This window comes from Aquarana catesbeiana, linkage group LG01 (assembly GCF_042186555.1).
Source record: "Aquarana catesbeiana isolate 2022-GZ linkage group LG01, ASM4218655v1, whole genome shotgun sequence".
Classification (NCBI taxonomy): Eukaryota; Metazoa; Chordata; class Amphibia; order Anura; family Ranidae; genus Aquarana; species Aquarana catesbeiana.
The window spans coordinates 688,270,868-688,297,596 of record NC_133324.1 but is presented as its reverse complement, the minus strand read 5'-3'; the positions used below and the strand labels follow the sequence as shown (position 1 = coordinate 688,297,596).

The following is a 26,729-nucleotide window of genomic DNA, read 5'->3' as shown; positions in this document are numbered from 1 at the left end:
TAAGCAGAGGACCTGGAGAATAAAATGGTTGTTGTTGCAACTTTTTATGTCGCACGATTTTTGAGCGGATGTTAAATGGAAATTTTCCGGAAACAATACAGTTTAATGAATTTCAGTGCACAAGACACAATATAATAACCAATTTTTTGGTAATATATAAAAGATGATGTTACGCTGATTAAAAGGATACCAAATATGTCACACTTTAAAATTGCATACACCCATGGAAAGGTGATAAACTATGGCACCTAAAAATCTTCATGGGCAATGATTTAAAAACCTTTAAGGTTAGCAGTTTAGAGTTACGCAGGAATTGTGTTGGGGTAAGGAAGCACTTTAATTTTTTCTTTTCTTTACAATTTTTTTAGCAGCTTGGATCACTTTTACCATGTAGGGAACCACTGGATCTAAAACATAAAGTCTCGATTGTGGCTGCTGCTGAGGAGCCAGATATCCGCACCATTCCCAATGATGTACATTTACGTATATGTCAGCCATGAAGTGGTTTTGAGCTTTAAAATAAAAGATAGAGATAGAAACTACTACTTGGTTGCCATGCAATACTTCCCCAGATAGTGGCTGCTCCAGTATTGATAAATTCCCCTCTATGCAGGGCTTTTTTTCGTGGGGAACTTGGTGGAACTCAGTTCTACCACCTCTTTTAGATATAATTTAATGGTAGAAACTGTTGCAATAGATCAATGTTGAGTGTATGCTTTGGGTTCTGCAGTTCATCCACTTGAAAGCAAAGCATATCCCTCTGTAGTGTTTACTTGTCTCAATTAAGAGCACTAAGTGTCATTTCTGTCCGCTGTCCTGACACCAAGAAAAAAAGGTGACAGGGAAGGGAGCTCCAGGAGATTGACAGCCTCAGCTCTGTTCCTGTGTGCTGTGGGGAGGCAGGGTGTCCCTTCCTTCCTTCCTTCCTTCCTTCCTTCCTTCCTTCCTTCCTTCCTTCCAATCAGCTGTCAGAGCTCTCCTCACTGATGTAACTATACATCCCCTTATCGTCAGGGCTGAGAGATCCTGTGTAAATTCTGCACTTTGAATGGATGTAGGGGAAAGACGGCTATAGATAAACAGGTACAACTTATGTAGGAGGATTTGTTTCATCTCTGTGTATCACCTGAGGCCAGTCACTTCACTGGGTATATGTACAACCACTTTAAGCTCTTTGCTGAGAAGTAACCTAGCCTTTGCTGGGTATTTGTATGCTGCAGTCTAACAAAAGGTTGCTTTATTTATGCTTTAATCCTTTGAATCCAGTTTAAATAATTATCTACAGTATCCAGATGCAGATCAGTGTCTATGGCACCAGAACCTGTGCAACTTCCGCCTACAAAGATTTAAACAGAAAATGTGCAACCCAATGGGGTTGATTTATCAAAGATTACGCACGTACCCTGGCACATCATTTATACATGGACAAGTGTAGCACCCTGATGTTTAGGCAGGGTTGCTCCTAAATTTACCTGCCAGGTGTAGTTACCTTGGCCCATTGTTAGAGATCAATTGATTTCACTCTAAGTCTAGAATTGCTGCACTTCTCTCTTCTGCTGCTAGGTGGCCCGGTACCTGGTGACATTAGATGAGACAAGGGCAAAGCAAGGACAGATCAGGAGTATATGGGGTATCATACCTCCCAACTTTCTGAGATGGGACTGAGGGACACCTATTAGCAAAAGTATACAGGCATAGGACACGCTCCCTGCCACGCCCCCTTAAAGGAGAGTTGTACAAAAGAAATTGATTGGTTAAACCTACAAGTGCTTTTTTACCACTACTATTCCCATTATATTGGCTTGTGGAATTTACAAATGTAGCAATTTAGAATTTGGAAGAAAGGTTTAGGTTTAGTAAGGTTTGGGAAACACTTTTTGAAAGATAAATATTGCATTTTATATACAACTATATAGATCAGACCAGAATGAGGGACAAATGAGGAGCTATGAGGGACAGAGGGACATTGTTTCAAATCAGGGACAGTCACTCGAAATCAGGGACAATTGGGAGCTATGGTGGAAGTGACGGAACTGTTACACCTTGTGTTAGAAACTGTTAAAGACTGTTGCTATAGGAGACAGCGCTCCTACACATGCAGATGTGGCGTCTTGCTGGATGCCTTTCCCTGCATGGCTGTCCTCCTGTCAAAGTCTCGGAGTCTGCTAATTAACATTGCAACTACCTAAGGGTGTCCTGGCCCTAACCCTCTCTCCCAAAGTTTCTAAAGGTTCTCATTAGACTAAAGGAGGCCTGGAACCTTGCTACACAAGTAATGTATCCTTACAGTATTTACTAGGTGCCGTGAGGTATGTCGGGATGCACACAAAGGCATCATGGTACATTTGGTGATTTTAAAAATGTGCATTCAAGCATACTAATGTACCCAAGTTAAGCCACGGTGTTCTTAAAAAAAATGTATGGACTTTGTAAAAAAAAAAAAAAAACATTTATACTCACCAAGTTGGATGCAGAATCAATCTGTCCCCTGCCAGCTCTGTAGTTAGAACTTAGTGATCAAACACTGCTAATCACTCAGTTCTCCCTCTCCGCTCTGAGCAGATTGTTAGGACTGTCAGTCACCAGCTCTCTGTTCTGCCTCCCCCCCTCAGCACTCACTGGAGTGCTGGACTGTGAAGGGGGCGGACTAGTTCAGGCTCTCGGCGGATCACTGAAAGGCTGAGCCAGGTGCCGATACAGGCTGCTGGGTGGATCCTGACCGTATGATCTGGATTTTTGCAGAGTCTGAACCCGCTCAGTGATGTCAGCCAACAATAGACCATAATGCATGCTGTGCAGGGGGTATCACAGGTTTCATGCACAGAAATGCGTTATGGTCCCTTTAAGGGAAACGTGAATTTATAGTCTGTTGTCTCTGAACAGGTCTTCAGTGATAAATACCCATATGGGGGCCTTTTTTGCCCTGCGAACAACATACATTTTTTTTTTAAATGTAACTTTCCTGGGTGCATGCACATGCCATAGTGGGCAAGTCACATTATTTTTATTAATTGCAAAGAAAATGTTGTCATGCGCATTCATTTGTGCATCTTGTCAGAACAGAAGACACCAAAGCAGCGTTATTTGGATGTTCAGTATGCACAGCAAACTTGAACTGCACCATACACATTAAACATCATTTATTAGAAAGGTTTGGGGATTAAGTTTCATTTGCACATTTGCACGTTTATCCAGCTGCTAACGTGAGCCCACACTGGAAAAGTACCATAGCGACTTTTTGCTGATCTTGTCCATTTTCTTTAGAAAATCAGGCCAAGTGAATTTTCAACCACAGCTTACCCATGTGAGAAATTATTTTTAAAGCTGAACTCCAGAGAAGTTTGAAAACTACCCTTGCCCTGGGGCTTCCCCCCTAGGCCATACAATAGATAAAAGCTTATTTGTACCATTACCAAGGGTAACGCCACTTTCGTAGGGAAAAAAAATAGCAAATAAATAAAAAATAATATAGCGTTTACAATTGCAACACAACTCATATTGTCAAGTTACGTGGGGATCTTGTGAGCTACAAGTGGACTAATGCCTCTGTAGTGTGTGTCAACTATAGATAAGCAGCAAACACTTAACCATGTTTCACTCCGTGTGCTTAAAGAATATATATAACCAATTGTGTCCGCGCTAAAATATATAAAAAAGACTGTGCAAAAATATAATAAAACCAAAAAGATTGTGCCAATAAAAACAAATACATATAATAAGTGCGATCCTTATATAGAGATATCCTCAAAAGTGCATCATGCAAAAGGAAAATACATAAATATATATAGCTATGGGCGTAAAATCCAGGTGCTACTCTTGTGACAATCAAGTGTCCACAACAAAATATAATCAACTGGTTAATAACGAAACATAAAGTGCAAATATACAGTGTCCATAAAATTAGTGTCCATCATGCTTCTCCTTAATGGTGTCCATAATCAAACATGCAAGTCTCCACGTGCTTTGTGGTGTTCTGGCCAGTGCACAGGATACATGGCAAAGCTGATATACATTTCTATAGCATTCTTATTTATGAGGACCATCCACTATGTTACGGGGTAGTCCCCTTTGGTGCTAGTTGAGAGCTAGTCTCCACATGGACAGTAGTGTTCCAGTCAGCACACTAGTTCCAACAAGTTATTGCAAGCTCTATGTTAAGAGATCTTCTAAACGCTACACAGTGGACGCAAGGATCCGCGAACCAGCTAACTAAAGATTCTCAATGCCTGCACATTCATCGATGGGTTCCAACAAGTTATTGCAAGCTCTATGTTAAGAGATATAAGAAACTCTCTTATCAGATTACAGATTTTCTAAACACTACACAGCGGACGCAAGGATCCACGAACCAACTAACAAAAGACTCTCAAGGCCATTCATCAACAGGGATTGGAGTTCACACCAACGTACCCTGAATAAGCCGAGGAGTGGCTCCAATGCGTGTTAGACACTGTTTAACTATCGTGTCACACGCCTAGAGGTGAGCGCAAGCACAATTGGGTCACCACAGGAGAGCACAATAAGCATGTTTGATTATGGACACCATTAAGGAGAAGCATGATGGACACTAATTTTATGGACACTGTATATTTGCACTTTATGTTTCGTTATTAATCAGTTGATTATATTTTGTTGTGGACACTTGATTGTCACAAGAGTAGCACCTGGATTTTACGCCCATAGCTATATATATTTATGTATTTTCCTTTTGCATGATGCACTTTTGAGGATATCTCTATATAAGGATCGCACTTATTGTATGTATTTGTTTTTATTGGCACAATCTTTTTGGTTTTATTATATTTTTGCACAGTCTTTTTTATATATTTTAGCGCAGACACAATTGGTTATATACAACTCATATTGTAATTGAATGTTATAAACAAATTACCCTTCCTTTTCAATCTGCAGCTGCTGTCATTTTCTGAAAATGCAATGCAATATGGCTACCTGGAGTTGTTCTGTACAGCCCCCAGAAACATAATTTCCTGCTTGTATGATTGGCTCACAAATTTTCCCAGAAGTCTGCACTAAGATACAAGTCAGATTTCAGGCATCACCTGCAACAAAAATTTCATTTTTGGTGAGACACTCCCAATAGGAACACGTCTAAAGGGATGCAGGCCCAGCAGCTTTCCTCATTAGTTCCCTGCAGGTGCAGCAGCTGATTGATAATTATGAAACCACTCCCATTAGAATTATTTTCCCACATAAGCACAGAGAAACACACAAGGATTTCTTCAGAATAATAAAAGGTAGGAATCTGCAACAAAGTTTGTTACAATCCTTGAAATGTACATAGATCACCCAGGGAGAATGTTTTTTGTCAACAAAAGTAGAGTTACGCTTTAAAGAGCAGTTGTACTTACCTTTGTCCCTTGCTTCCATGGCATCCAGTGTTCTCCTCTTCTCCTTGACACTCTGGGTATTCTGGGTTGTGAAGAGAACCTTGACATCCTCAATATCATTTCAGGACTGGTGATTCTGCATTGTACTCGATGATGTCAGAGTGCAGCTGATAAATGATTCAATAGAACGGTCACATGAAGAGGAGAAAACCTGCAGGATTGAGGGATAGGGCAAGTAAAATAGATTTTTAATGGTACCCTAGGCAAAAACAAGCATTTAACCCTTGCAGTGTGGGGGGTTGAGTAAGTTATTTTTTTATTTTCGCTAGAGTTTAGTTTGAAAGTCTAATGCCCCGTACACACGGTCGGATTTTCCGATGGAAAATGTGTGATAGGACCTTGTTGTTGGAAATTCTGACCGTGTGTAGGCTCCATCACACATTTTCCATCGGATTTTACGACACACAAAGTTTGAGAGCAGGATATAAAATTTTCCGACAACAAAATCCGTTGTCGGAAATTCCGATCGTGTGTACACAAATCCGACGGACAAAGTGCCACGCATGCTCAGAATAAATAAAGAGATGAAAGCTATTGGCCACTGCCCCGTTTATAGTCCCGATGTACATGTTTTACGTCACCCCGTTTAGAACGATCGGATTTTCCAACAACTTTGTGTGACCGTGTGTATGCAAGACAGGTTTGAGCCAACATCCGTCTAAAAAAATCCTAGGATTTCGTTGTCGGAATGTCCGAACAAAGTCCGACCGTGTGTACGGGGCATAAGATCCTTTTTTACACATGCAGTCCGATCAGGTCCACCCGTCAGTTTTTTTTTCAGGTGCACCTGATCAGAAGCTTCATGTTAGTCTATGGGCAGCTGGACGTAAACAGATCTGCTTCGGTTTATACTTGATTACCTTCGAGTCTGTCTAGGTCGGAAAAAAAATGTAAAATGTTTGTGTCCTTTTTCATCTTTTCGGACATAAATGTGATAGATCTGAGGCAGTCTGATATAAATGCATGCAAGTTCCCTTACATCCAGCCACTCTTCGATCTAACATGGGTCGGGAAGGCTCCTTGTTTTAAATGCATCAGAAAACTGAACACAGCCGGATGTCGCAAAAGGGACATCTGATCTGTTCTGATTCGATTAAGCAGGAAATCTGTTCATGGATCCCCTACTGATTGGAACGTACGGCGCCAGTGTGAAAGGAGCCCTATAGCCTAGAATCCAATGGATGAACAATGTTCTTTTACAACCAATCTTTTAATTGACTTATATAACACAATGTGCAGTGCTAATATGCATAAAATGCAACAAATACTAATGCAAATGTATAAAACCTATAGAGGGCTATATAAAGCATAAATATATAAAACGTGACATTCTATAGAAAATATATATATAAAGTGCTCGTGCTCTGTGAGGATCAAGCTCCTCCTACCGGTTTCGGTCACTCTCGTGACTTCCTCTGGGAATCTTTTTAAACATTATCACGCTATTGCATGCCTCTGTCATTTTTCACATTTAATGTATATGAGGAGAGTCTCTGAACATACCAGGAGAAAATAGTGGCTTTTGAGCTGGGCTATCATCGGGAGGAGCATGTGGCTTGTGGTCCATATCAGTATTCCATAAACCTGCATAGGATAAAGGAAACAAAGGAGGATCTCTGCAGGCTATTGCCATCAAATTACAGGCTTATTTTTTAAGCCCTTAAGGTGAGGGTACACCCGTTGGGGGTCGTGTGCACACAGCATGAAGACACAATTATCACATGTCAATGTTATTTTGGACTTTTGCTGATTAGTTCAATATCTGAGTGTGACTCAGGGAGCAGGAGCACTTTATATATCTATATTTTCTATAGAATGTCACTTTTTATAGATTTATGCTTTATATGGCCCTCTATAGGTTTTATACATTTGCATTTGTATTTGTTTCATTTTATGCATATTAGCTCTGCACGTTGTGTTATATATATTGTATTATCACATTTTGAGGAAGTGCGGGCAGCTGATTATAGTTTTACTTTATTTATGGTGATTTAGGTTGTTTTAGGTTTAGTGTGGCAGCTCACAAGGTTTTCACTTATTTGTTCTAATTGACTTACCCACCTCCTAAACTATCTGGCCACAATGCCACCTGTCCAGAACTACCTACAATTCCGGAAATAGTTTAATCTGCTCTACTGTTACCATTAAATAAATATGCACAGTTGAATGATGCAGAGCTTCCTCTCATGTAATGAGTGCATCAGTGAGCTCCAGGCTTCCAGATACAAATATCACAGACACTTTTAACCCTGCAGATTCCACATAGCTTAGTTACAGTACTTCTTAAAGAGAAGATGCTTTTCCTGCACCCACCCAATACTCCTTTCTCCTTCTGTCTCATTTGATAAACAGGAGATCCTGTGCTGTGTGACTTTGCTTTGCCTCTGAGTAATGATGTCGTGGTCCAGGCACGAGTTATATTGATGGCTAAGTAAGAGAGAAAGACAGGCAGTGAGAAAAGGAGTGAGAACCAGAAAGGGGGGAGGAGAGCTCAGACGGGAGGAGAGAAGCAAAAGAGCAGCTGCTAGTGGCTCTGCATTTGCTCCTCTTTCCCCATCGTGATCACTCTTCAGTTCTCTGTTGGTACCCAGCTGCACACGTTCTCAGCATCCTTTACCAGTTGAGTGTACCTGCCCTGCTGCCTCAGCTGCCTCCTACTGCTCCTTGAGGACTGCTATCTGCCCTGCACTGGATCAAGTGTCCGCTGCTGTGAAATCACAGAAGCCCTGGGGATTCCTGTATGTCCACAAAGGGCAGGAAATGCAAGGAGCTGCCCGCTGCCAGGGTCAGCTTCCCAGATGTGGGGGAACGCGGGGGATGGCTAGCAAAGAATGGAGGGCAGTGGGCTCCTCTGCCTCAGCCAAGGGGAGTACTGGTCTTGCCGGCAGAGAGTGGCTCTTTAATGACTGGGGGGTCTCCTAGTGACTACCACTTTCACTCACTGTGAGTATACCTTATATTACTATTTCATCCCACACAAGAGAGGAACCAGGTTGTCAGGATGGATAAGTAATCAGGCACTTTGGCACAAAGTTTTCATAGTACTTTTCTATAAAAACTATAAGGTGGGGGAGGGCAAGCAATTTGAACTACCACATCTATGGGACTGTGACAGATCTGATAAGTTAGCGTTCATTTAATATAGAATTCTACTTAATTTGCATATTGTATATAATTGGTTGAAATATTTGAATGTCAAATTAACGTTTTTTGCTCAGGTTAGGAGACTATATAAAGGTTTTAAATGCGTCATCAGTTTGACAGTCGGCGGGGACAGCAAGAGGAGAAGATTGTCCCGCCCTCCCTCCCATGTCGCGGTCCTTGTTATGTGCCATTTCAAGTCCCTTTCTCTCAGAGTGGGGACAATTTAATGGTTGTTTTGTATTTACTTGAGCTGTAATGGCTTAATAAATAAATTGTAGATTTTGGTATTTGCTGGTATGTATTTACATTTTTATTAAATATTATTGGAATTTATTATACATATATTTATATCTACCTATTGGTTCAATATTTATTGTCAATAATAAAGGGTTCCAGGGTTAAAGGGTTCAATCCAATTTTTATGTTTTGTGTTTTTTATTTTAATTAATAACAGTTTATTTGTAGGGTTCTGTCTACAGTCCCATTAAGTTATGGGTTTTTACCTGACCACATCATGTGGTTTATTTAAAGTAGATTTAAACCCAATCACTAACATCTCATATAAACTTTAAGCCATTCAAAAGTCATCCGCAATCCTTTTAAATCAGCAGCTTTCTTTAAAAAATCTATGCTGATCCTTTTGTATACATCCTGGTTCAGGCTCCTCTTTCTGTGGGGTGACAACTGTCTCTTAACTGTACTCCTACATTGTCACCCTGTCATGCATGCCCCCAAAGAAAACTACAAGCTGCACAGACATGGTCCTCTGTAGTGACTACCAGCAAGCATGTCTTAATACAGCAGCATTGAGACATCTATTTTATATATATATATAAATATATATATATATATATATATATATATATATATATATATATATATATATATATATATATATGATGTATCGTGATAGCAATATTTTATGAAAAAAGCATGGTAATTTTTATGCTACATTTTATATATTTTAGAAAATGAAATGTCATCAAGTAGGGTTTAGATCTACCTTAAAAACACACTGATATTTTGAACATGCAGGCTTCAAACTGTCACTTTTGTTGCAGAGTTTCTGTGCAAAATCAGTGATGTGCAGCCACACATGCAGAACAGTACCAGGCGATGTGTAACCTCCAAGCAGTGTGTCATTCACAGCAAGAACATATGGGTAGATCAGTGACGTCCATGAGATGAATGGGCATTGCAAATGGTTCCATTTTGTAATTATTTTATTCTAAACACTGTATGCATATCAAGATTTTTTTTATCCAGTCATGTTTTACATGAGCAATTTGGAATGCATGAGCTTTTACTGCTCGTCTCAGTGACTTATGAATGAACTTCAATAATCTTGTTTCTTACCTAGGACACAGTTAAACTGCTGCTGCTGGATCCATAAGGACGTTTATATCTTGTCAAAATTCATCAGAATTTTAGTGTAGTACATTATAATCATTCAACTCAAATTAAAAACGAAAACATGGCATCACTATTAAAATGATCCATTATTGTTTCCCCTAACAAATGTATAGCTTTTCTTTATGCAGGCTTACTCAGAAAGGAAATGCAAGGAGCAATGGTGATGAGCAAGTGCAGACAGCAAGCAATCAGAAATCATCTCTTCCTCTGCCTACAGTATACAGAATCCTGGCTTGATGTCATTAGTTACTGTACTCATCATGGCTCTTTGCACTTTCTTATGCAATATGGAAGATAGAATAGGTTTCGTTTTAAGGCAGAGAGATTATGAATGAATAATTGCATTCCTTGTTAAAGCAGAATGATTGAGAATACTTAAACTACGAGCTATACCTTGACCTGGTTAAATGGGAACCTTCATAGTAATAAAAAGTAACATGGCCTTAGTGGCCACCTGGAGTTAACTCCATAATAACATTCTATTTTAAACTTTGATGTAACCTATTCTTTAATTGCTTGTATGTGAAGCCACAATGCTTACAGAGGCAGCCAGAGATAATAGTAACACTGCATAATTTGACGTCTATCTTTGAATATTCCTTTAGACAGCCTTCCTATAGATACATTTACAAAACTGACCATGCGTGCGGATGAGGGATGAGATAATTTAAAATGACCCCAGTTCCTTGCACAATTGTTAACACATACCGATCCAATAATGGTTAATGATAAATTGACAATATTGGCATCCCTCTAAATTTTGCTATACTTGTAATGGTATAAAATAGTTAAAATAAAAAACATAAAAATAACTGCGAGAATGTTAACAGTTTCTTCATCAACTGTGGCACAGTCACTTAATGATGTGATTTTCGGTTGTATAAGATGTTTTTATATTTCAAAGATCAATATCTCACTTATGACTCCTGCCTCTGATGCTGAGTACGCCATGAAGGACATAGGCTGTAACTTTAATGATGCTGCGTGTCTCGGGAAGCAAGTTTGCCCTAATTTCTGGAGGGGTTATATTTTTAAGCTATTATTAGAAAAAATCCTTTTGTTGCTGCCACATACTAAACTAGTGATTGGAATCTGACATTGAAAGGAAATATAATATCTGTATTTAAGAAAAAGAAGGTACCCGTAAATGACTATGTAGGTTTGTGTAGGGGAAAGCAAATCATTTCTGCAATAGTTGCTAGGGGCATTGAAGTGTCATGCTTAAGGAATGCATACCATATATATTATTCCTGGAAGAACTCACACTTAATATGCATGCTAGCAGGCCCTATATTAAAGTCATTCTTGACATACAACCAGCAACAATCAAGGTTACAATTGTAATTTACTTATATCCTGAGTGCTGGTCGCTTCAATTCAAAGCTATTCATTTCTGTTGTGTCTTTGATATTACTTTTTTGGTTGCTAATATCAACCTGTACCCCTCAGAGGCTAAAGGTTGTAAACTGGCCTTTCAAGAAGAAAACTGACATCTTTTTTGTATGCGGGATGATCATATGGTTGCTTCTCATAGGCAGTACCATAAAGAACAATAGCATTCCAGTAGATATTTTTTCATCTCGTATGCATACTAAGCAGGGTTCAAAAGGTTCTTTGGCAAAGATTGTGTATACTGCGTATGGCCAGGTTTATATTTTGTTCTAATCTGTGTAGCTGGGTCAATCATTGATTGCTATTTGGGTATTGTATATATCATCTATTGGATTGTACAAAATGTTCTATAATACATCAAACATGTATTGTGCACTTCTAGATAAGGGTATTTTTACTCTGACTTCACTTTGTTTTCACCTTTATTCTTCTTACATAGTGCTTTTGGCATGTGTTACTATCATTTAGATGAAGAATAACTTACCAAGCATAGATGTAGTAATCATTTTTGCTAGGAATCTGATGATCTGAGAACTCCTGCTCGTGATGCAGAACAGAAATTCCCAAGTAAGCCCATAGCAGGCTCCTTTCTATTTTCACATAGAGGAAGCAGGTCAGCAGGAAGAAATAAAAAATCTGATTCAAACCTGCCTTGGAAGTTTAGATCCGATTAGTGATAGAGGAAGAAAAGTGAGGGTGAAGAATTTACAAAGCACACGCTTCAGGTACTCCAGACTGAACGTGTAAGGGGATCACCAGGAGAGCAATACAGATAACAATGGGTCCATGGTCAGCACATTACTATATGGAATATACCAGAATACATCTAAAACCTTATTTAGTGCTTGTGTTTAGCTCAATACATAGTTACATAGTTAGTAAGGTTGAATAAAGACACCAGTCCATCCAGTTCAACCTGAGTGAGTGTGGGTGCATGTGTACAGTCATCCCTATTTTTTATTTAAGGTACCCATATAGCACCACCAATTCACGCAGCACTCCACACACCCACATCGGTCCCTACCCTCAAAGAGCCCACAATCCAAGGTCCCCAACTCACACCCATACACCAGGGCCAATTTTGAACAGAAGCCAATTAACCTACCACGTATCTATATATGTGTTGGGGAGTGCTTGGGAAGCAACTGAAATTAACAATAAGCACCCAAAACTATTAAAATCCAATGCTTCATTTTGACAAGACCAAAGGATGTAAGGTAAAAATAATTAACCTGATGAATCAGAAAAATTGCCTTTAATGAATGAAAAATGTAACATGATTTGTTCAGTGCATTATGAATGAAAAGCCATCAATATCGAATAGGCTTTTTTGGGCACAAGGTCTTAAGAGGTAGCTAAAAGGTTGCATGATGATCATATTTATTGCATGTGTATCATTTATCTTAAAAATAATATGAAGCTGTATTGGGTAGAAGTGAAATGCAAAGCCAATAATAGAATGAATGAGTCCAAACAAAACTAATTTTTAGTTTGGATATGCACCAGATAAATTATCTAGTCAGTTCTGAATTGCAGCTGTTAGCTTGAAATATCAGCTTCAAATTATCCTTGTGAACTTTGGGGAAGAGTCCTTATCTTACCTAATTTCTCAGCTCATTTCCCTTATTTGGCATTACCTGTGCACATCTAATCCGTCAGTCCAGCCAAAAGTGATTTATGTCTTCGATATTTCACCAGTGTGGTGAAATATCTAAGTGTTCTTTCAACGTCTATTTGCTCCTGACTGTGTTCCAGCTTTTGCTGCATTGGCCATAATAGAAAATAAATACAAATGCATAGAGGAAGAGTGAGAACTCCTCAGGTGTGCAAACCAAGGTAATCTTAAAGCAGAGTTCCACCCAAAAATGGAACTTCCGCTTTAAGGGAGGTGACCCCCTGACATGCCACATTTTTTTTGGGGGGGGGGGAGCGGAAACCCTCTTTTTAGAGGCTTCCAGCTCTCACCTCCTCCCGGGGCACCGCAGTGCCGGAAGTAAGTTCACCTCTCCCCCCTCCCTCTCGGCAATCATCTGGGGCACGTCACAGGTCCCAGATGATTGCCCGGCCAGTCACAGCGCCCGCGTGGCTGTGAAGCCACAGCTGGGCACCCACAGTGACAGAGAGGAGGGGGAGACGAGCGGGGCTTCATTCCCCCACGTCGCTGGTCCCTGGGTAAATGTCCGATTATTAAAAGTCAGCAGCTGCAGTATTTGTAGCTGCTGACTTTTAATTTTTTTTTTTTAAGCGGAACTCCGCTTTAAGCAGGTAACTCACCGATAGTGTCTTTGGGAGATATAAGAAATGATCAGATGGTTTGGATATCCATAATCTACCAAAAATTGAAACCTCTCATGCTGCACCAATAGGAATGAGAACCCAATCAATGGGGAGGTGGGGCAAAGTTAAGATTGTTAGTGATGAGTATAACCACTGGAAGATATGAGAAGACAAAGTAATTATAGTAATTGTCTTTTGTTGCAGTTCCCATGTACAGTGTGTACGAAATGTCCAAAAAAAGTTTTGTGTCATGTATGCAATACAGTATATATATATATATATAAAATATATATATATATATATATATATATATATATAAAATATATATATATATATTGCTTTGGACAGAGTGAAGATTAGGGGGATTCACCTTTTCTATTTGTCCTCTACTGCACATGCATACTACAGGGAGACTAGTCCTGTATCCCCCTAGGGTGTGTGATATGCTTCCATAAGGCTACAGGTAGGAGGTGTGGACCAAGGGGACATCATCCTCACCTAGGCTATGAAAAGTGAAAGTGAGAGCTAGAACCTCCTATAAAGGTACTTGATACACCCCCAAAAAAATTGCCAAATGTGTTAATTCAGGATTCTGCGATTGATAAGATGTGAATGAAGGTTTGCTTTAACAAACCACATGTGTTAGTAAATTAGCCAATGTGCCCCGTCACATATTCTTTAGTAAATCAGGCTCTTCAAGTTCTTGACATTTGCCATGCTGTAGTTGGTCTTGGAATAGTGCTCCTTATGGGTAATATATTTCACTTTATCTTCAATGGTCTTTGCCTTTATATTACATTGATTGCAATAGCCATTATTATAATATAACAATAACTCCGGTTCCGATTTGTGAAATTACTGTTTATTATAGCTAATGATATTACACAGATAGCTTTGAGATCTGGGCATCAGAAGGTGATTGCACTTCAACATCCTTCCATGAGCATAATGAATTGTAAAGAGTGTTTGCAGTCTGTGCTAGGAATGAGCTTTTGCTCAAATGAGTTGCTTAAAACACACACATCTAAATGAACATGGCTGTGGGTCTGCAGTGTGTCAATCCTCTTATCTTTCTGTCTGCCTAATTAAGTAATTAGCGATGTAATATACTGTATACTCTGTTTGAAGTTTGAGTTAACAACAGCTCCCTCTGCTGCACAGACAGTGCTTCATTAGCCTTCAGCTTCACCCAGTCTTGACTCTAGAATCCAGATTCACCAGTAATTATGCATAATGCTGCATAGGGCTCTTTAGAAAAAGATTTCATTTTTTTGTCATTTTTTTCAGGTAACAATAAAAATAGAAATTACAATTTGCTGAAGATAGCTGTTGTTTTAGTAATCAGATGAGACCCCAGATGTTAGGAGGTGAGCTTGTTTTATGCTTATAGCAGGGAAAAAACAGGAGTAGTTGTCTTGTGCAGTAGATAAGTAGGGTCAGTATGTTTAATATATTTTCTTTATTCAGTTGGTTTCCTTCCACGTTATAAATACCAAGCATTATTTTCTAGATATTTTTGTTAACATAGATGTCAAACTGGAGCATAGGGTTGCCACCTTTTCTTCAAGTCAAACCTGAACACTTTAGCGGCGCACAGCAATTTTTTTTTATAGTATAAACTATACATATATATTTGCAATTAAATAACATTTCTAATCAAATTAAATTAATCACAAGAGTCCCCCTTTACATCAGAGTCCACAGAGTTCCTCTTTTACATCACAGAGTTCACTTACACTGTAAGGGGACGGGGGACTGCAGACTCTGATGTAAGGGAGAACTCTGGGGACTCTGACATAAGGGATGCTCTGGGAACCCTGATCTAAGGGGGAGAACTCTGATGTATGGAGAGGAATCTGATGTAAGGGGGAACACTGTGGCCTCTGGTGTAAAGGGGAACTCTGATGTAAGGGGTGTTCTGAAAACCCTGATTTGCCTTAGTGTACTCACTCAGAGGCAGAAGAGAGAAGGGGGAGACTTCAGTCACAGACAGGGATGGATGGTGAGCTCACTCACCCCTTGGCAGTCAGCACCTCTCATCCAGATGTAGCTGAGACTGCTGGACTTCAAATTTCTGGCCCCCACTTTCCTTTTCTGTGGCACAGTGCCAGGGATTGAAGTGTGGGCAGACACAGAGGGGTAGGGGTGGGGGGAAGAGGAGCAGACCAAGCCTTCTCTCCTCTCCCATCTGTGTGGGGGGAGGAGTAATCGTTAATGCTGGCTTTGGGCAGTGTGAAGGAGAGTGTAACAGACACTCTCAGCTTACACAACTGCAGCCAGCAACCCTGCTGGGAAGCCATAGTCTGGTCTGAATAATGTATTCGGGTTGCAGGTGGTCTGAAACCCGAACGCATGATTCCAAACCCGAACTGTCCGGGTGAATCCCAGACAGTTGGCAACCCTACTGGAGCAGGCTGCCTAGCTGACCATACCACATACAGGTAGCCATGTATGTGATATTGTGCACCATGGATAAACAGTCAAAGTACAAGTCAACCTTTACAAAACCTAAATGGTTGGTAACTCATTTTGAACACTCATCTTGAACAATACATGCCTTTCAAGAATACCAACCTACTTCCAGTGTATGCTTGTTCCCGACTCATTAAATATTAAAGTAAGTGTAAAAATGACAGCTCTGGAGGTTGCATCTTCTAAAACAGTTCATTATTGGCACCTCCCATATTTTTTATTATTTTCCTTCTATATTCTGGTAACATACTGTACATGCTGCCTGTTGCAAAGTCATAGATTTTTTTAATGAAATTGCAACTATTCTTGAGGATGCATTCCAATTATCCTTGAGGATTCATTCCCACTGCTTCATGTGTGTTAGTACATTGCCATTCATTTTCAATGGCACATCAAAGCATATATACTGTGTAAAGAAATGCACCAGCCTTCAGTATGCAAAGCATGGAATAAAGAATCGGAAATTGGAACTTTACCATTTTTATATACACATAATTTTTTATTTTATTTTTTATTTCACACTCATATTTTTTTATTTTACACTCATATTTTTTGTGTACATCATAGTTGACCCAGTCGAACAGCGCCAATCACCCCAATTTAGTACTCCATGGAATAAAAAACACATATGATACTTCATGGTGTGCTGGAAAAAAATCAGTTGAATTTTTTAGCCTCTGGATTCCATTGATGGCCATTAAAAATGAATGGGGATACAACCTTATCCATACAGTACTCATCATGGACTTAATAACATCACAATTTGGCCAGCCTGGATTACTTATTCTGAACCCTCCAGATTTAAGGATTATTTATTATCTATTTATCTGTAGCTGGAACCAACCTTAGGGCGGGGGTCCCCAACCCCCAGGCCGCAGGCCGATGCCAGTCCTTGGAGCCTCTGCAGCTAGGCCGGGAAGGCTGCTCTGTTAGTGGTACGACGGGCGAGCAGAGAGATGACATTATCTCTCACTGCCCGCCCCACATCACCGCTGTTCCGCCCTTACAGCAGGGCTGCAAAGGCTGCTCTTGACAGAGGTGCAGGCGCGGGTGAGTAGAGAGATAATTACATCATCTCTCACTGCCCGCCCACACTCTGGGATAGATCCTATTAAAAGCGCATGTGTAAGTTTTGCCAGCTTGGACTTTCACTGCCTTTACATTTAAATTAAATTAGTGACAAGCTCCAACTGGTATTTTCTGGTGGCAGGCAAAAGTGGGAAGCTGCAGCTGGTGGCAGGATAGAGACAATCTACATCTGGTAGCAGGCCACAACAGTGACAAGCTGCATCTGGTGGAAGTATATTGACAAGAATAGTGACAATCCACATCTGTTGGCAAGCCGCAACAGTGACAAGCTGCATCTGGTGTCAGGATAGTGACAATCCACATCTGGTGGCACGCGACATGGCAAGTGACAATCTGCATCTGGTGACAAGCGACATGGCAAGTGACAATCCACATCTGGTGGCAGGCGATGTGGCAAGTGACAATCTGCATCTTGTGGTAGGCAATGTGGCAAGTGACAAGCTGCATCTGAAGGCAGGTGATGTAACAAGTTGCATCTGGTAGGCGACGTGCCATATGACAAGCTGCATCTGAAGGCAGGTGATGTGGCGAGTGACAGGCTGCATCTGAAGGCAGGCGACAATGGCAAGTGACAAGCTGCATCTGGTGGCAGGCGACATGGCAAGTGACAAGCTGCATCTGAAGGCAGGTGATGTGACAACTGAAAAGCTGCATCTGGTGGCAGGTGATGTGGCAAGTGACAATCTGCATCTGAAGGCAGGCGACAGTGGCAATTGACAAGCTGAATCTGGTTGCAGGCAACATGGCAAGTGACAAGCTGCATCTGAAGGCAGGTGATGTGACAAGCTGCATCTGAAGGCAGGTGATGTGGCAAGTGACAAGCTGCATCTGAAGGCAGGCGACAATGGCAAGTGACAAGCTGCATCTGGTGGCAGGCGACATGGCAAGTGACAAGCTGCATCTGAAGGCAGGTGATGTGACAAGCTGCATCTGAAGGCAGGTGATGTGGCAAGTGACAAGCTGCATCTGAAGGCAGGCGACAATGGCAAGTGACAAGCTGCATCTGGTGGCAGGCGACATGGCAAGTGACAAGCTGCATCTGAAGGCAGGTGATGTGACAACTGAAAAGCTGCATCTGGTGGCAGGTGACGTGGCAAGTGAAAAGCTGCATCTAAAGGCAGGCAATAGTGGCAAGTGACAAGCTGCATCTGGTGGCAGGTGACGTAGCAAGTGCATCTGGTGGCAGGCGGATGTGACAAGCTGCATCTGGTGGCAGGTGACGTGGCAAGTGACACGCTCAGGGCTCCCACTGATTCTGCATAATGGTGGGTTGAACTATTTCATTTTATATTACAATGTAATAATAGAAATAATGCTCTTCAATCATCCTGACACCATATCAACCATGGTGCAGTGATGATTGAAGCACTCACACCAGCCATTGCCCCGACAAATTGCCCACAAAAAACAGCATACCCCCTCCTGGCCTCTGCTCCCTCATCAGGCCTCGGCACAATTTTCTTCCACGCAGCCGATCCCCGGTGCCAAAAAGGTTTTGGACCGCTGCTCTAGGGTCCTTCCTCCCTCCCTCTCCTGCTTTAATCCCACCCTTGCTTTTGGCCTTTCTTCTCTTCTTCTCATTTGCAAATTTACTACTTTTCTGCTTTGATAGATCTCTTTTATACAAGATGAATTGGAATTGTATTGCCACATTCTTCACGTGGACAATCAACAATGATTTATTGTTACATTTGCTGTGCTTGATAAACACAACACTGCTTTCATTTAGCCACTTGTCCTCCGCAAGATTTACCCCTCTTCATGACCAGGAAATGTTTTGCATTTCAGCACTGCGTTTCTTTAACTGATAATTGCACGGCCATGCAACACTGTACCAAAATGAAATTTATGTCCTTTATTTCACACAAATAGAGCTTTTTTTGGTGGTATTTGAATTTTGAAAAAAGACCAATATTTTTTACTTTCTGCTAAAAAACCTATCCAATAAAAAAATTTAAAAAATCAAATTTCTTCATCAATTTAGGCTAATATGTGTTCTGCACCATATTTTTAGTTAACAAAAATCGCCAATAAGCATATACTGATTGGTTTGCGCAAAAGTTATAGCGTCTACAAACTATAGAATATTTTTATTAATTATTTTTATTAATTATTTATTTTTACTAGTAATGGCGGTGATCAGGGACTTATAGCGGGACTGCGATATTGCTGCAGACATTCTGACACTAACTCAATGCTGTTTCCTAGCCTAGGCTGATAAGGCCCAGGCCTAGGGCAGCACTTTGCAGGGGGCAGCACGGAAAGAGTCCCCGCCGGCTTGCGCTACACTGTTATGCCCCGTACACACGGTCGGACATTGATCGGACATTCCGTTGGCTCAAACTTGTCTTGCATACACACGGTCACACAAAGTTGTCGGAAAATCCGATCGTTCTGAACGTGGTGACGTAAAACACGTACGTCGGGTCTATAAACGGGGCAGTAGCCAATAGCTTTTGTCTCTTAATTTATTCTGAGCATGCATGGCACTTTGTGCGTCAGATTTGTGTACAACGGATTTTGTTGTCGGAAAATTTTATAGCCTGCTCTCAAACTTTGTGTGTTGGAAATTCCGATGGAAAATGTGTGATGGAGCCCACACATGGTCGGATTTTCCGACAACAAGGTCCTATCACACATTTTCCATTGGAAAATCCGACGGTGTGTACAGGGCATTAGTGTAGCACCAGTCTTATGTGGCGGACTGGGCTGAGAGGCAAATTAGTTTAGCACCCCCATAAAGTGGCCGCACTGCTTCCGGTATGCGGGCGGCCAGCATTCCACAACTGTGGGGGGGGTGGCGCTTCTAATTTTGACTGTCCTATCATCTTGGACCACAAACCTTTCTCACTGTGCTGTGCTATATGTTTTCTGCTACACCATTGGCATGGTTACATCTTCTTAGTCCTCTCCATAAAATTATCAGAAATTTGTGCTTACAGTAGAACTATAGGCAAGGCTTTTTTTTTCTTTTTCATTTTGGATAGAGTAAGGAAGGGTTATAGACCCTGTTAGTTTACTATTTACCATCCCTGTCCCATTGCAGAGATTTCCCTTCACTTCCTGACACATAACCAAACAGGAAGTGAGAGGAAATCGATGCAAATTAAGGGAATCCATTACCCCCTCCAGGCCCTCAGAACTAGTGTCCCCACTCGAAAATTTCAGAGCAGGTTTTAAACAGCAAGGGGTGTGGCCTTGACAGGAAGGGGTGGGTCATATTTAAATTAGGGGGTACATGAGTTTACTACTTTATTTTGTAGGGACACAAATTCCATCCCTTCCCTTCTGTCAGAACAGTGATCGGTCTTGTTTACATAAGCAGATTGCAGTTATGTGTCTTTTCCTCATGATCGGCGGGTGCCAGCGGACATCGAGTCTGCGGTACCCATGGAAAGGAATGGATCACAATTTTCGATCATATTAAGTTATTTTATTTCTCTTATTGAGCAAATGTTTTGCAACTTGATCCAAATTGCAATTGTAACTTTGACTGACCAAACATGGCAATGCCCGGCTTGCGTTTATTATCACAGTATAACATTAATCAGGACACTGACAGATATAACAAAAATTAGTCATTTTGTGCACTTAGTGAATTGCTGCAGCAAGATGGGTGCTGACAAATGTGGAGCTGCTGGCTAGACAAGTCAGATGAATAGGGCAGCAGAGTAGGTTGCCATACAGTTTTAATGGAAGAAAGTTGCTGCTTTAGTATAACAGATTGAATTATACACAAAGAGTCCTTTACACACTTATACCAGTGATCCCATTATAGACAGTGCACGCAATGTTGCATGCTAATTATCCACACACCAGGCACTCCAAGATGTCATCCTGACATATTCCCAAAGTACTGCCATTCAGCACACAGCCACATGCAAGAACCCTTGTTCTGCATGGAGCATCATGAGTCACTGACACAGGAAGTCCTATGGTCACAAAGACTGAAAAAATATACTAGTATAGTACAAAGACTAAAATATATACTAGTATAGTACAAATATAAGGGGAGGGGGGAGAGAGGTTTGGGACTTTAAATGAGGCAACTTACCGTGTACTATGTGCCTCCATCCCTGATTCAATTGAACATGGAGAGAGAGATGGGACTTTGTGTGAGGCAGGTGACAACCAAATAGTGTAATACACGTACAGGTGGCTTAGCAATTTTGCTTATTTGTCATAAAGAGGGTATAAAATTGCACTCAGTATGAAATATATAGCAAAGCCATTGAATATATACACACAATTGATTAAAGTACAGTTTATGAATACATATAAATAAGGATATAATTACATATTCCAAACAGTTCATATACATATAACACATAATAAAAGCGAAATAGCAGCACATGCCAGTAATCCATATATGTAGTATTACTCCGTATAGGGATTAGAGGTAGCAGAGATTGTAGCGTACATGTAGCAATAATTATTAATTCATTATACCCTCTTTATACCCTCTTTATGACAAATAAACAACATTGCTAAGCCACCTGTACGTGTATTACGCTATTTGGTTGCCACCTGCCTCACACAAAGTCCCATCTCCCTCTCCATGTTCATTAGTTTAGTACAGAGACTGAATATATATACTAGTATGTTGAGGAAGTGATAAAACCTCTGCCAGATTTTCTTTGTTGTCTGCATCCCCACTGAAGAAGTTTCTTCTCCTTTCCTGTCCTGGTCCATCCCAAATTGGGACCCAGAAGGTCGGATAGTAATAAAAAACTGAAAAAGATTCTCCTTCCCACTCTATCTAAATAAATAAATAAATAAAATTAAAATAAAATGTTTAGAGTTACGCTTGACATAACAAACTTCGCAAAATAGTAAATTGGTCAAATTAACCACAAATTACTGAATTATTTAAAAAGCTACCGACAAGTTCCAAGAACTCTTTGTCACTGAGCCAGTGTAAACCTGGCACATGCAAAGTTTGATATTCTCCTGAGCTCCTAATGCAACGATCCAGTTTGTAAAAGCTGACATGGGATGTTGTTTTTCAATCAAAAAACCATTATGTATTTGAAGAAAATTGGAAGGGCTATGTCTACCAATTGCTATGGTAAGAATATTAACCAGTTATATTTCTTGTTTCATTTTTCTGCCAAGTTTCCACACGCAAGGATATATATATATGTATATGTATATATATATATATACTCGAGTATAAGCCGACCCGAATATAAGCCGAGGCACCTAATTTTGCCACAAAAAACTGGGAAAACCTATTGACTCGAGTATAAGCCTAGGGTGAGAAATGCGCAGCTACTGTAAGTGGAAAAGAGGGTCAGCAATGCCCATTTGCAGCCTCACTGTGCCCATTTGCATGCCTCACTGCGCCCATTTGCAGCCATAGGTTCCCCGAACTTCAAACTCGGTAGTTAAGGGCTGCTAGATGCCCCCTAGCTGCAGCCAAAATTTGGGGTCTCTGGACCCAAAAGGTCCCAAAATGACATTGCTGCAGATGCAGTTGACCGACTTTGGGGCAGCGTATCTCGGGGGCCACTTGGTGCTAGGAGACCCAAATGGTATGCAAACCCAGTGGAACTAGCACTACAACATATCCAAAGCTGGGGTTCCTAGCACCAAGTGGCCCCGAGATATGGGGTCCCAAAGTCTGCAGCAGAGAATGACATTTTCCGAACCGACTTTGGGGCCCTGTATCTCGGGGCCACTTAGTGCTAGGAATCTCAGCTTTGGATATGTTGTAGTGCTAGTTCCACTGGGTTTGCATACCATATTTGGGGTTCCTAGCACCAAGTGACCCCGAGATACAGGGCCCCAAAGTCAGTTTGGAAAATGTCATTCTCTGCTGCAGAAAAGTGCTTGACTCGAGTATAACCCGAGGGGGGCATTTTCAGCACAAAAAAATGTGCTGAAAAACTTGGCTTATACTCGAGTATATATGGTATATATACAGTGGGGACGGAAAGTATTCAGACCCCCTTAAATTTTTCACTATTTGTTATATTGCAGCCATTTGCTAAAATCATTTGAGTTCATTTTTTTTCCTCATTAATGTGCACACAGCACCCCATATTGACAGAAAAACACAGAATTATTGACATTTTTGCAGATTTATTAAAAAAGAAAAACTGAAATATCACACGGTCCTAAGTATTCAGACCATTTGCGCAGTATTTAGTAGAAGCACCCTTTTGATCTAATACAGCCATGAGTCTTTTTGGGAAAGATGCAACAAGTTTTTCACACCTGGATTTGGGGATCCTCTGCCATTCCTCCTTGCAGATCCTCTCCAGTTCTGTCAGGTTGGATGGTAAACGTTGGTGGACAGCCATTTTTAGGTCTCTCCAGAGATGCTCAATTGGGTTTAAGTCAGGGCTCTGGCTGGGCCATTCAAGAACAGTCACGGAGTTGTTGTAAAGCCACTCCTTGGTTATTTTAGCTGTGTGCTTAGGGTCATTGTCTTGTTGGAAGGTAAACCTTCGGCCAAGTCTGAGGTCCTGAGCACTCTGGAGAAGGTTTTCGTCCAGGATATCCCTGTACTTGGCCGCATTCATCTTTCCCTCGATTGCAACCAGTCGTCCTGTCCCTGCAGCTGAAAAACACCCCACAGCATGATGCTGCCACCGCCATGCTTCACTGTTGGGACTGTATTGGACAGGTGATGAGCAGTGCCTGTTTTTTTCCACACATACCGCTTAGAATTAAGACCAAAAAGTTCTATCTTGGTCTCATCAGACCAAAGAATCTTATTTCTCACCATCTTGGAGTCCTTCAGGTGTTTTTTAGCAAACTCCATGCGGGCTTTCATGTGTCTTGCACTGAGGAGAGGCTTCCGTCGAGCCACTCTGCCCTAAAGTCCTTACTGGTGGAGGGCTGCAGTGACGGTTGACTTTCTACAACTTTCTCCCATCTCCCGACTGCATCTCTGGAGCTCAGCCACAGTGATCTTTGGGTTCTTCTTTACCTCTCTCACCAAGGCTCTTCTCCCCCCGATAGCTCGGTTTGGTCGGACGGCCAGCTCTAGGAAGGGTTCTGGTCGTCCCAAACGTCTTCCATTTAAGGATTATGGAGGCCACTGTGCTCTTAGGAACCTTAAGTGCAGCAGAAATTTTTTTGTAACCTTGGCCATACCTGTGCCTTGTCACAATTCTATCTCTGAGCTCTTCAGGCAGTTCCTTTGACCTCATGATTCTCATTTGCTCTGACATGCACTGTGAGCTGTAAGGTCTTATATAGACAGGTGAGTGGCTTTCCTAATCAAGTCCAATCAGTATAATCAAACACAGCTGGACTCAAATGAAGGTGTAGAACCATCTCAAGGATGATCAGAAGAAATGGACAGCACCTGAGTTAAATATATGAGTGTCACAGCAAAGGATCTGAATACTTAGGACCATATAATATTTCCGTTTTTCATTTTTAATACATTTGCAAAAATGTCAACAATTCTGTGTTTTTCTGTCAATATGGGGTGCTGTGTGTACATTAATGAGGAAAAAAATAAACTTAAATGATTGTAGCAAATGACTGCAATATAACAAAGAGTGAAACATTTAAGGGGGTCTGAATACTTTCCGTCCCCACTGTATATATATATATATATATATATATATATATATATATATATATATATATGTATATAGAATATAATCTAATATATTATTATTCAGGATTCATATAGCGCCAACAGTTTTCGCAGTGCTTTACAACATGGGGGCAGACAGTACAGTTATAATACAATTCAATATAGAAGGGATCAGAGGGCCCTGCTCATTAGAGCTTACAATCTAGAAGGGAGGGTCAAGTGGAACAGAAGGTATTAGCTGTGGGGGATGATCAGATGGAGAAAATAAAAATACAGTTGTTAGGTGTGGGTAGGATAGGCTTCTCTGAAGAGAAGGGTTTTCAGGGATCGTTTAAAAGCTAATAGAGTAGGAGATAATCAAACATATTGGGGTAAGGAGTTCCATAGGATTGGAGAGGCTCTGGAAAAGTCCTGGAGGCGAGCGGAGGAGGGAGGAGGTGATGAGAAAGCTAGAGAGCAGAAGGTCTTGAGAAGAACGAAGAGAACGATTTGGTTGGAATTTTGAGATTAGGTCAGTGATATAGCTGGGGGCAGAGTTGTGGATGGCTTTGTAAGTAGTTGTTAGTATTTTGAATTGAATTTGTTGGGTGATATATAAATGTACTGTATATATGTATACATAGTTTCCCCTTTTACATAATAAAAAAGGTTTAAACGGTTCCAGAGTATAACTGCCTACTAAGACATGTTTACATTTTAATGAGCACAATGGATACTATGTGAAAGCTAGATTCTGTTAGAACTTTAATTTTACTTCCCTTTCATACAGCTGTCACTTGGTCAATAGCATGAATTACTTTCAAGGGAAGAGTGACATCAAGAGTGACAAGTTTACATTTTTGGAATAGAACTATCAGAGTTATCTCTTATGAAGTAGAAAATTGACTACTGAGATAGCACACGTTTAATGGAAGACAGCCTACAATGGCCATCATAATGTGAAGCAAACTGCTACACGATAAACTGTTTTAGAAAAAGTGTTAGTGTCACATGCGCTATTTCTTGCCACACTGATTTTAGATAAATGGCAGCAAAGTATTGGACCTTGCACCCTTTTGATTTCTGTAGAATTATACAGGGAGATTCCCATTGTCTTTTATTGGTCCTACAATAGGTACAGAGGGATTCCAGAAAGATGTGAAGTGGGATGGAAGTGTGCTAAAAGTTTGTCGATAGAGGGCATAATGGTCAATTTAATTAACAGAGAGATGGAGACAAAGTGCTTTAACAAACCACAAATGCTTAGATTTGTTTTATGGATTAGCTGCTTGGCACATCAGATTTCAACCTGCTAGATTTCCAAAGGCCTGCTAGCAACTAACACGTTTCTGTATGTTTTCAGAACTGGACACTCTGTGGTAGACCAAGTAAAATTCAGTGATGATAATCAAAATAGCAGTTTGGTACTGGACATTAAAAAATCAAAATTGGAGAGACATTTAAAGTAAATCCAAATTAAAATTAAAAATGAAACATGCAAGATATCAAGTGATGTGCCCTTGGTCTTTCTTATGGTTATAAACTGCAGTATTTCTATTATTAGTGTTGAAATTCCCTATACAACATGCTAGAGCAACTTCTTCTGTTCAAAAGAATGTGGATTGGCGGGGTGCAGTTCAATTTTGATTAGGTATGCATTGTGTTTAAAGAGAACCTAGCGAGAGGAAAAAGTGTTATACAAGCAACATGAGCTGAAAGCTAACAGCATAAACTAAAAGAACAGTGCATTTACCAGGACATGAGTGCTTCCAATGCTGGTAGGAATACTGCTAAACTTAAAGTGGATGTAAACCCGATTTTTTTTTTAAATTAAGGTTTGAATCTTGTACAGTATAGGATTTCATGTCATCTGTGCCCAGTCTTGCCACGAAGAGTAAGTCCAGCTCTGAGTACTCCTGTAATTATTTTTCAGTGAGATAAAAACTGACACACAGAGAAATAGTAGTCAGTTCTTCCCCCTTGCTGGGAGTGACAGG

The 26,729-nt window shown here is 40.6% G+C and overlaps 1 protein-coding gene across 1 annotated transcript in view; it reads left to right on the top strand.

Moving 5' to 3' along the window:
• Window positions 1–7,759: 7,759 nt before the first annotated feature.
• Window positions 7,760–26,729, top strand: part of TRPC3 (transient receptor potential cation channel subfamily C member 3) — a 309,905-nt gene continuing 290,935 nt past the window's right edge. The window contains exon 1 of the mRNA XM_073603492.1: window positions 7,760–8,351. Within this exon, the coding sequence (XP_073459593.1) occupies window positions 8,149–8,351 (203 nt within the window). The 5' untranslated portion in view covers window positions 7,760–8,148. The remainder of the gene's footprint in view (window positions 8,352–26,729) is intronic.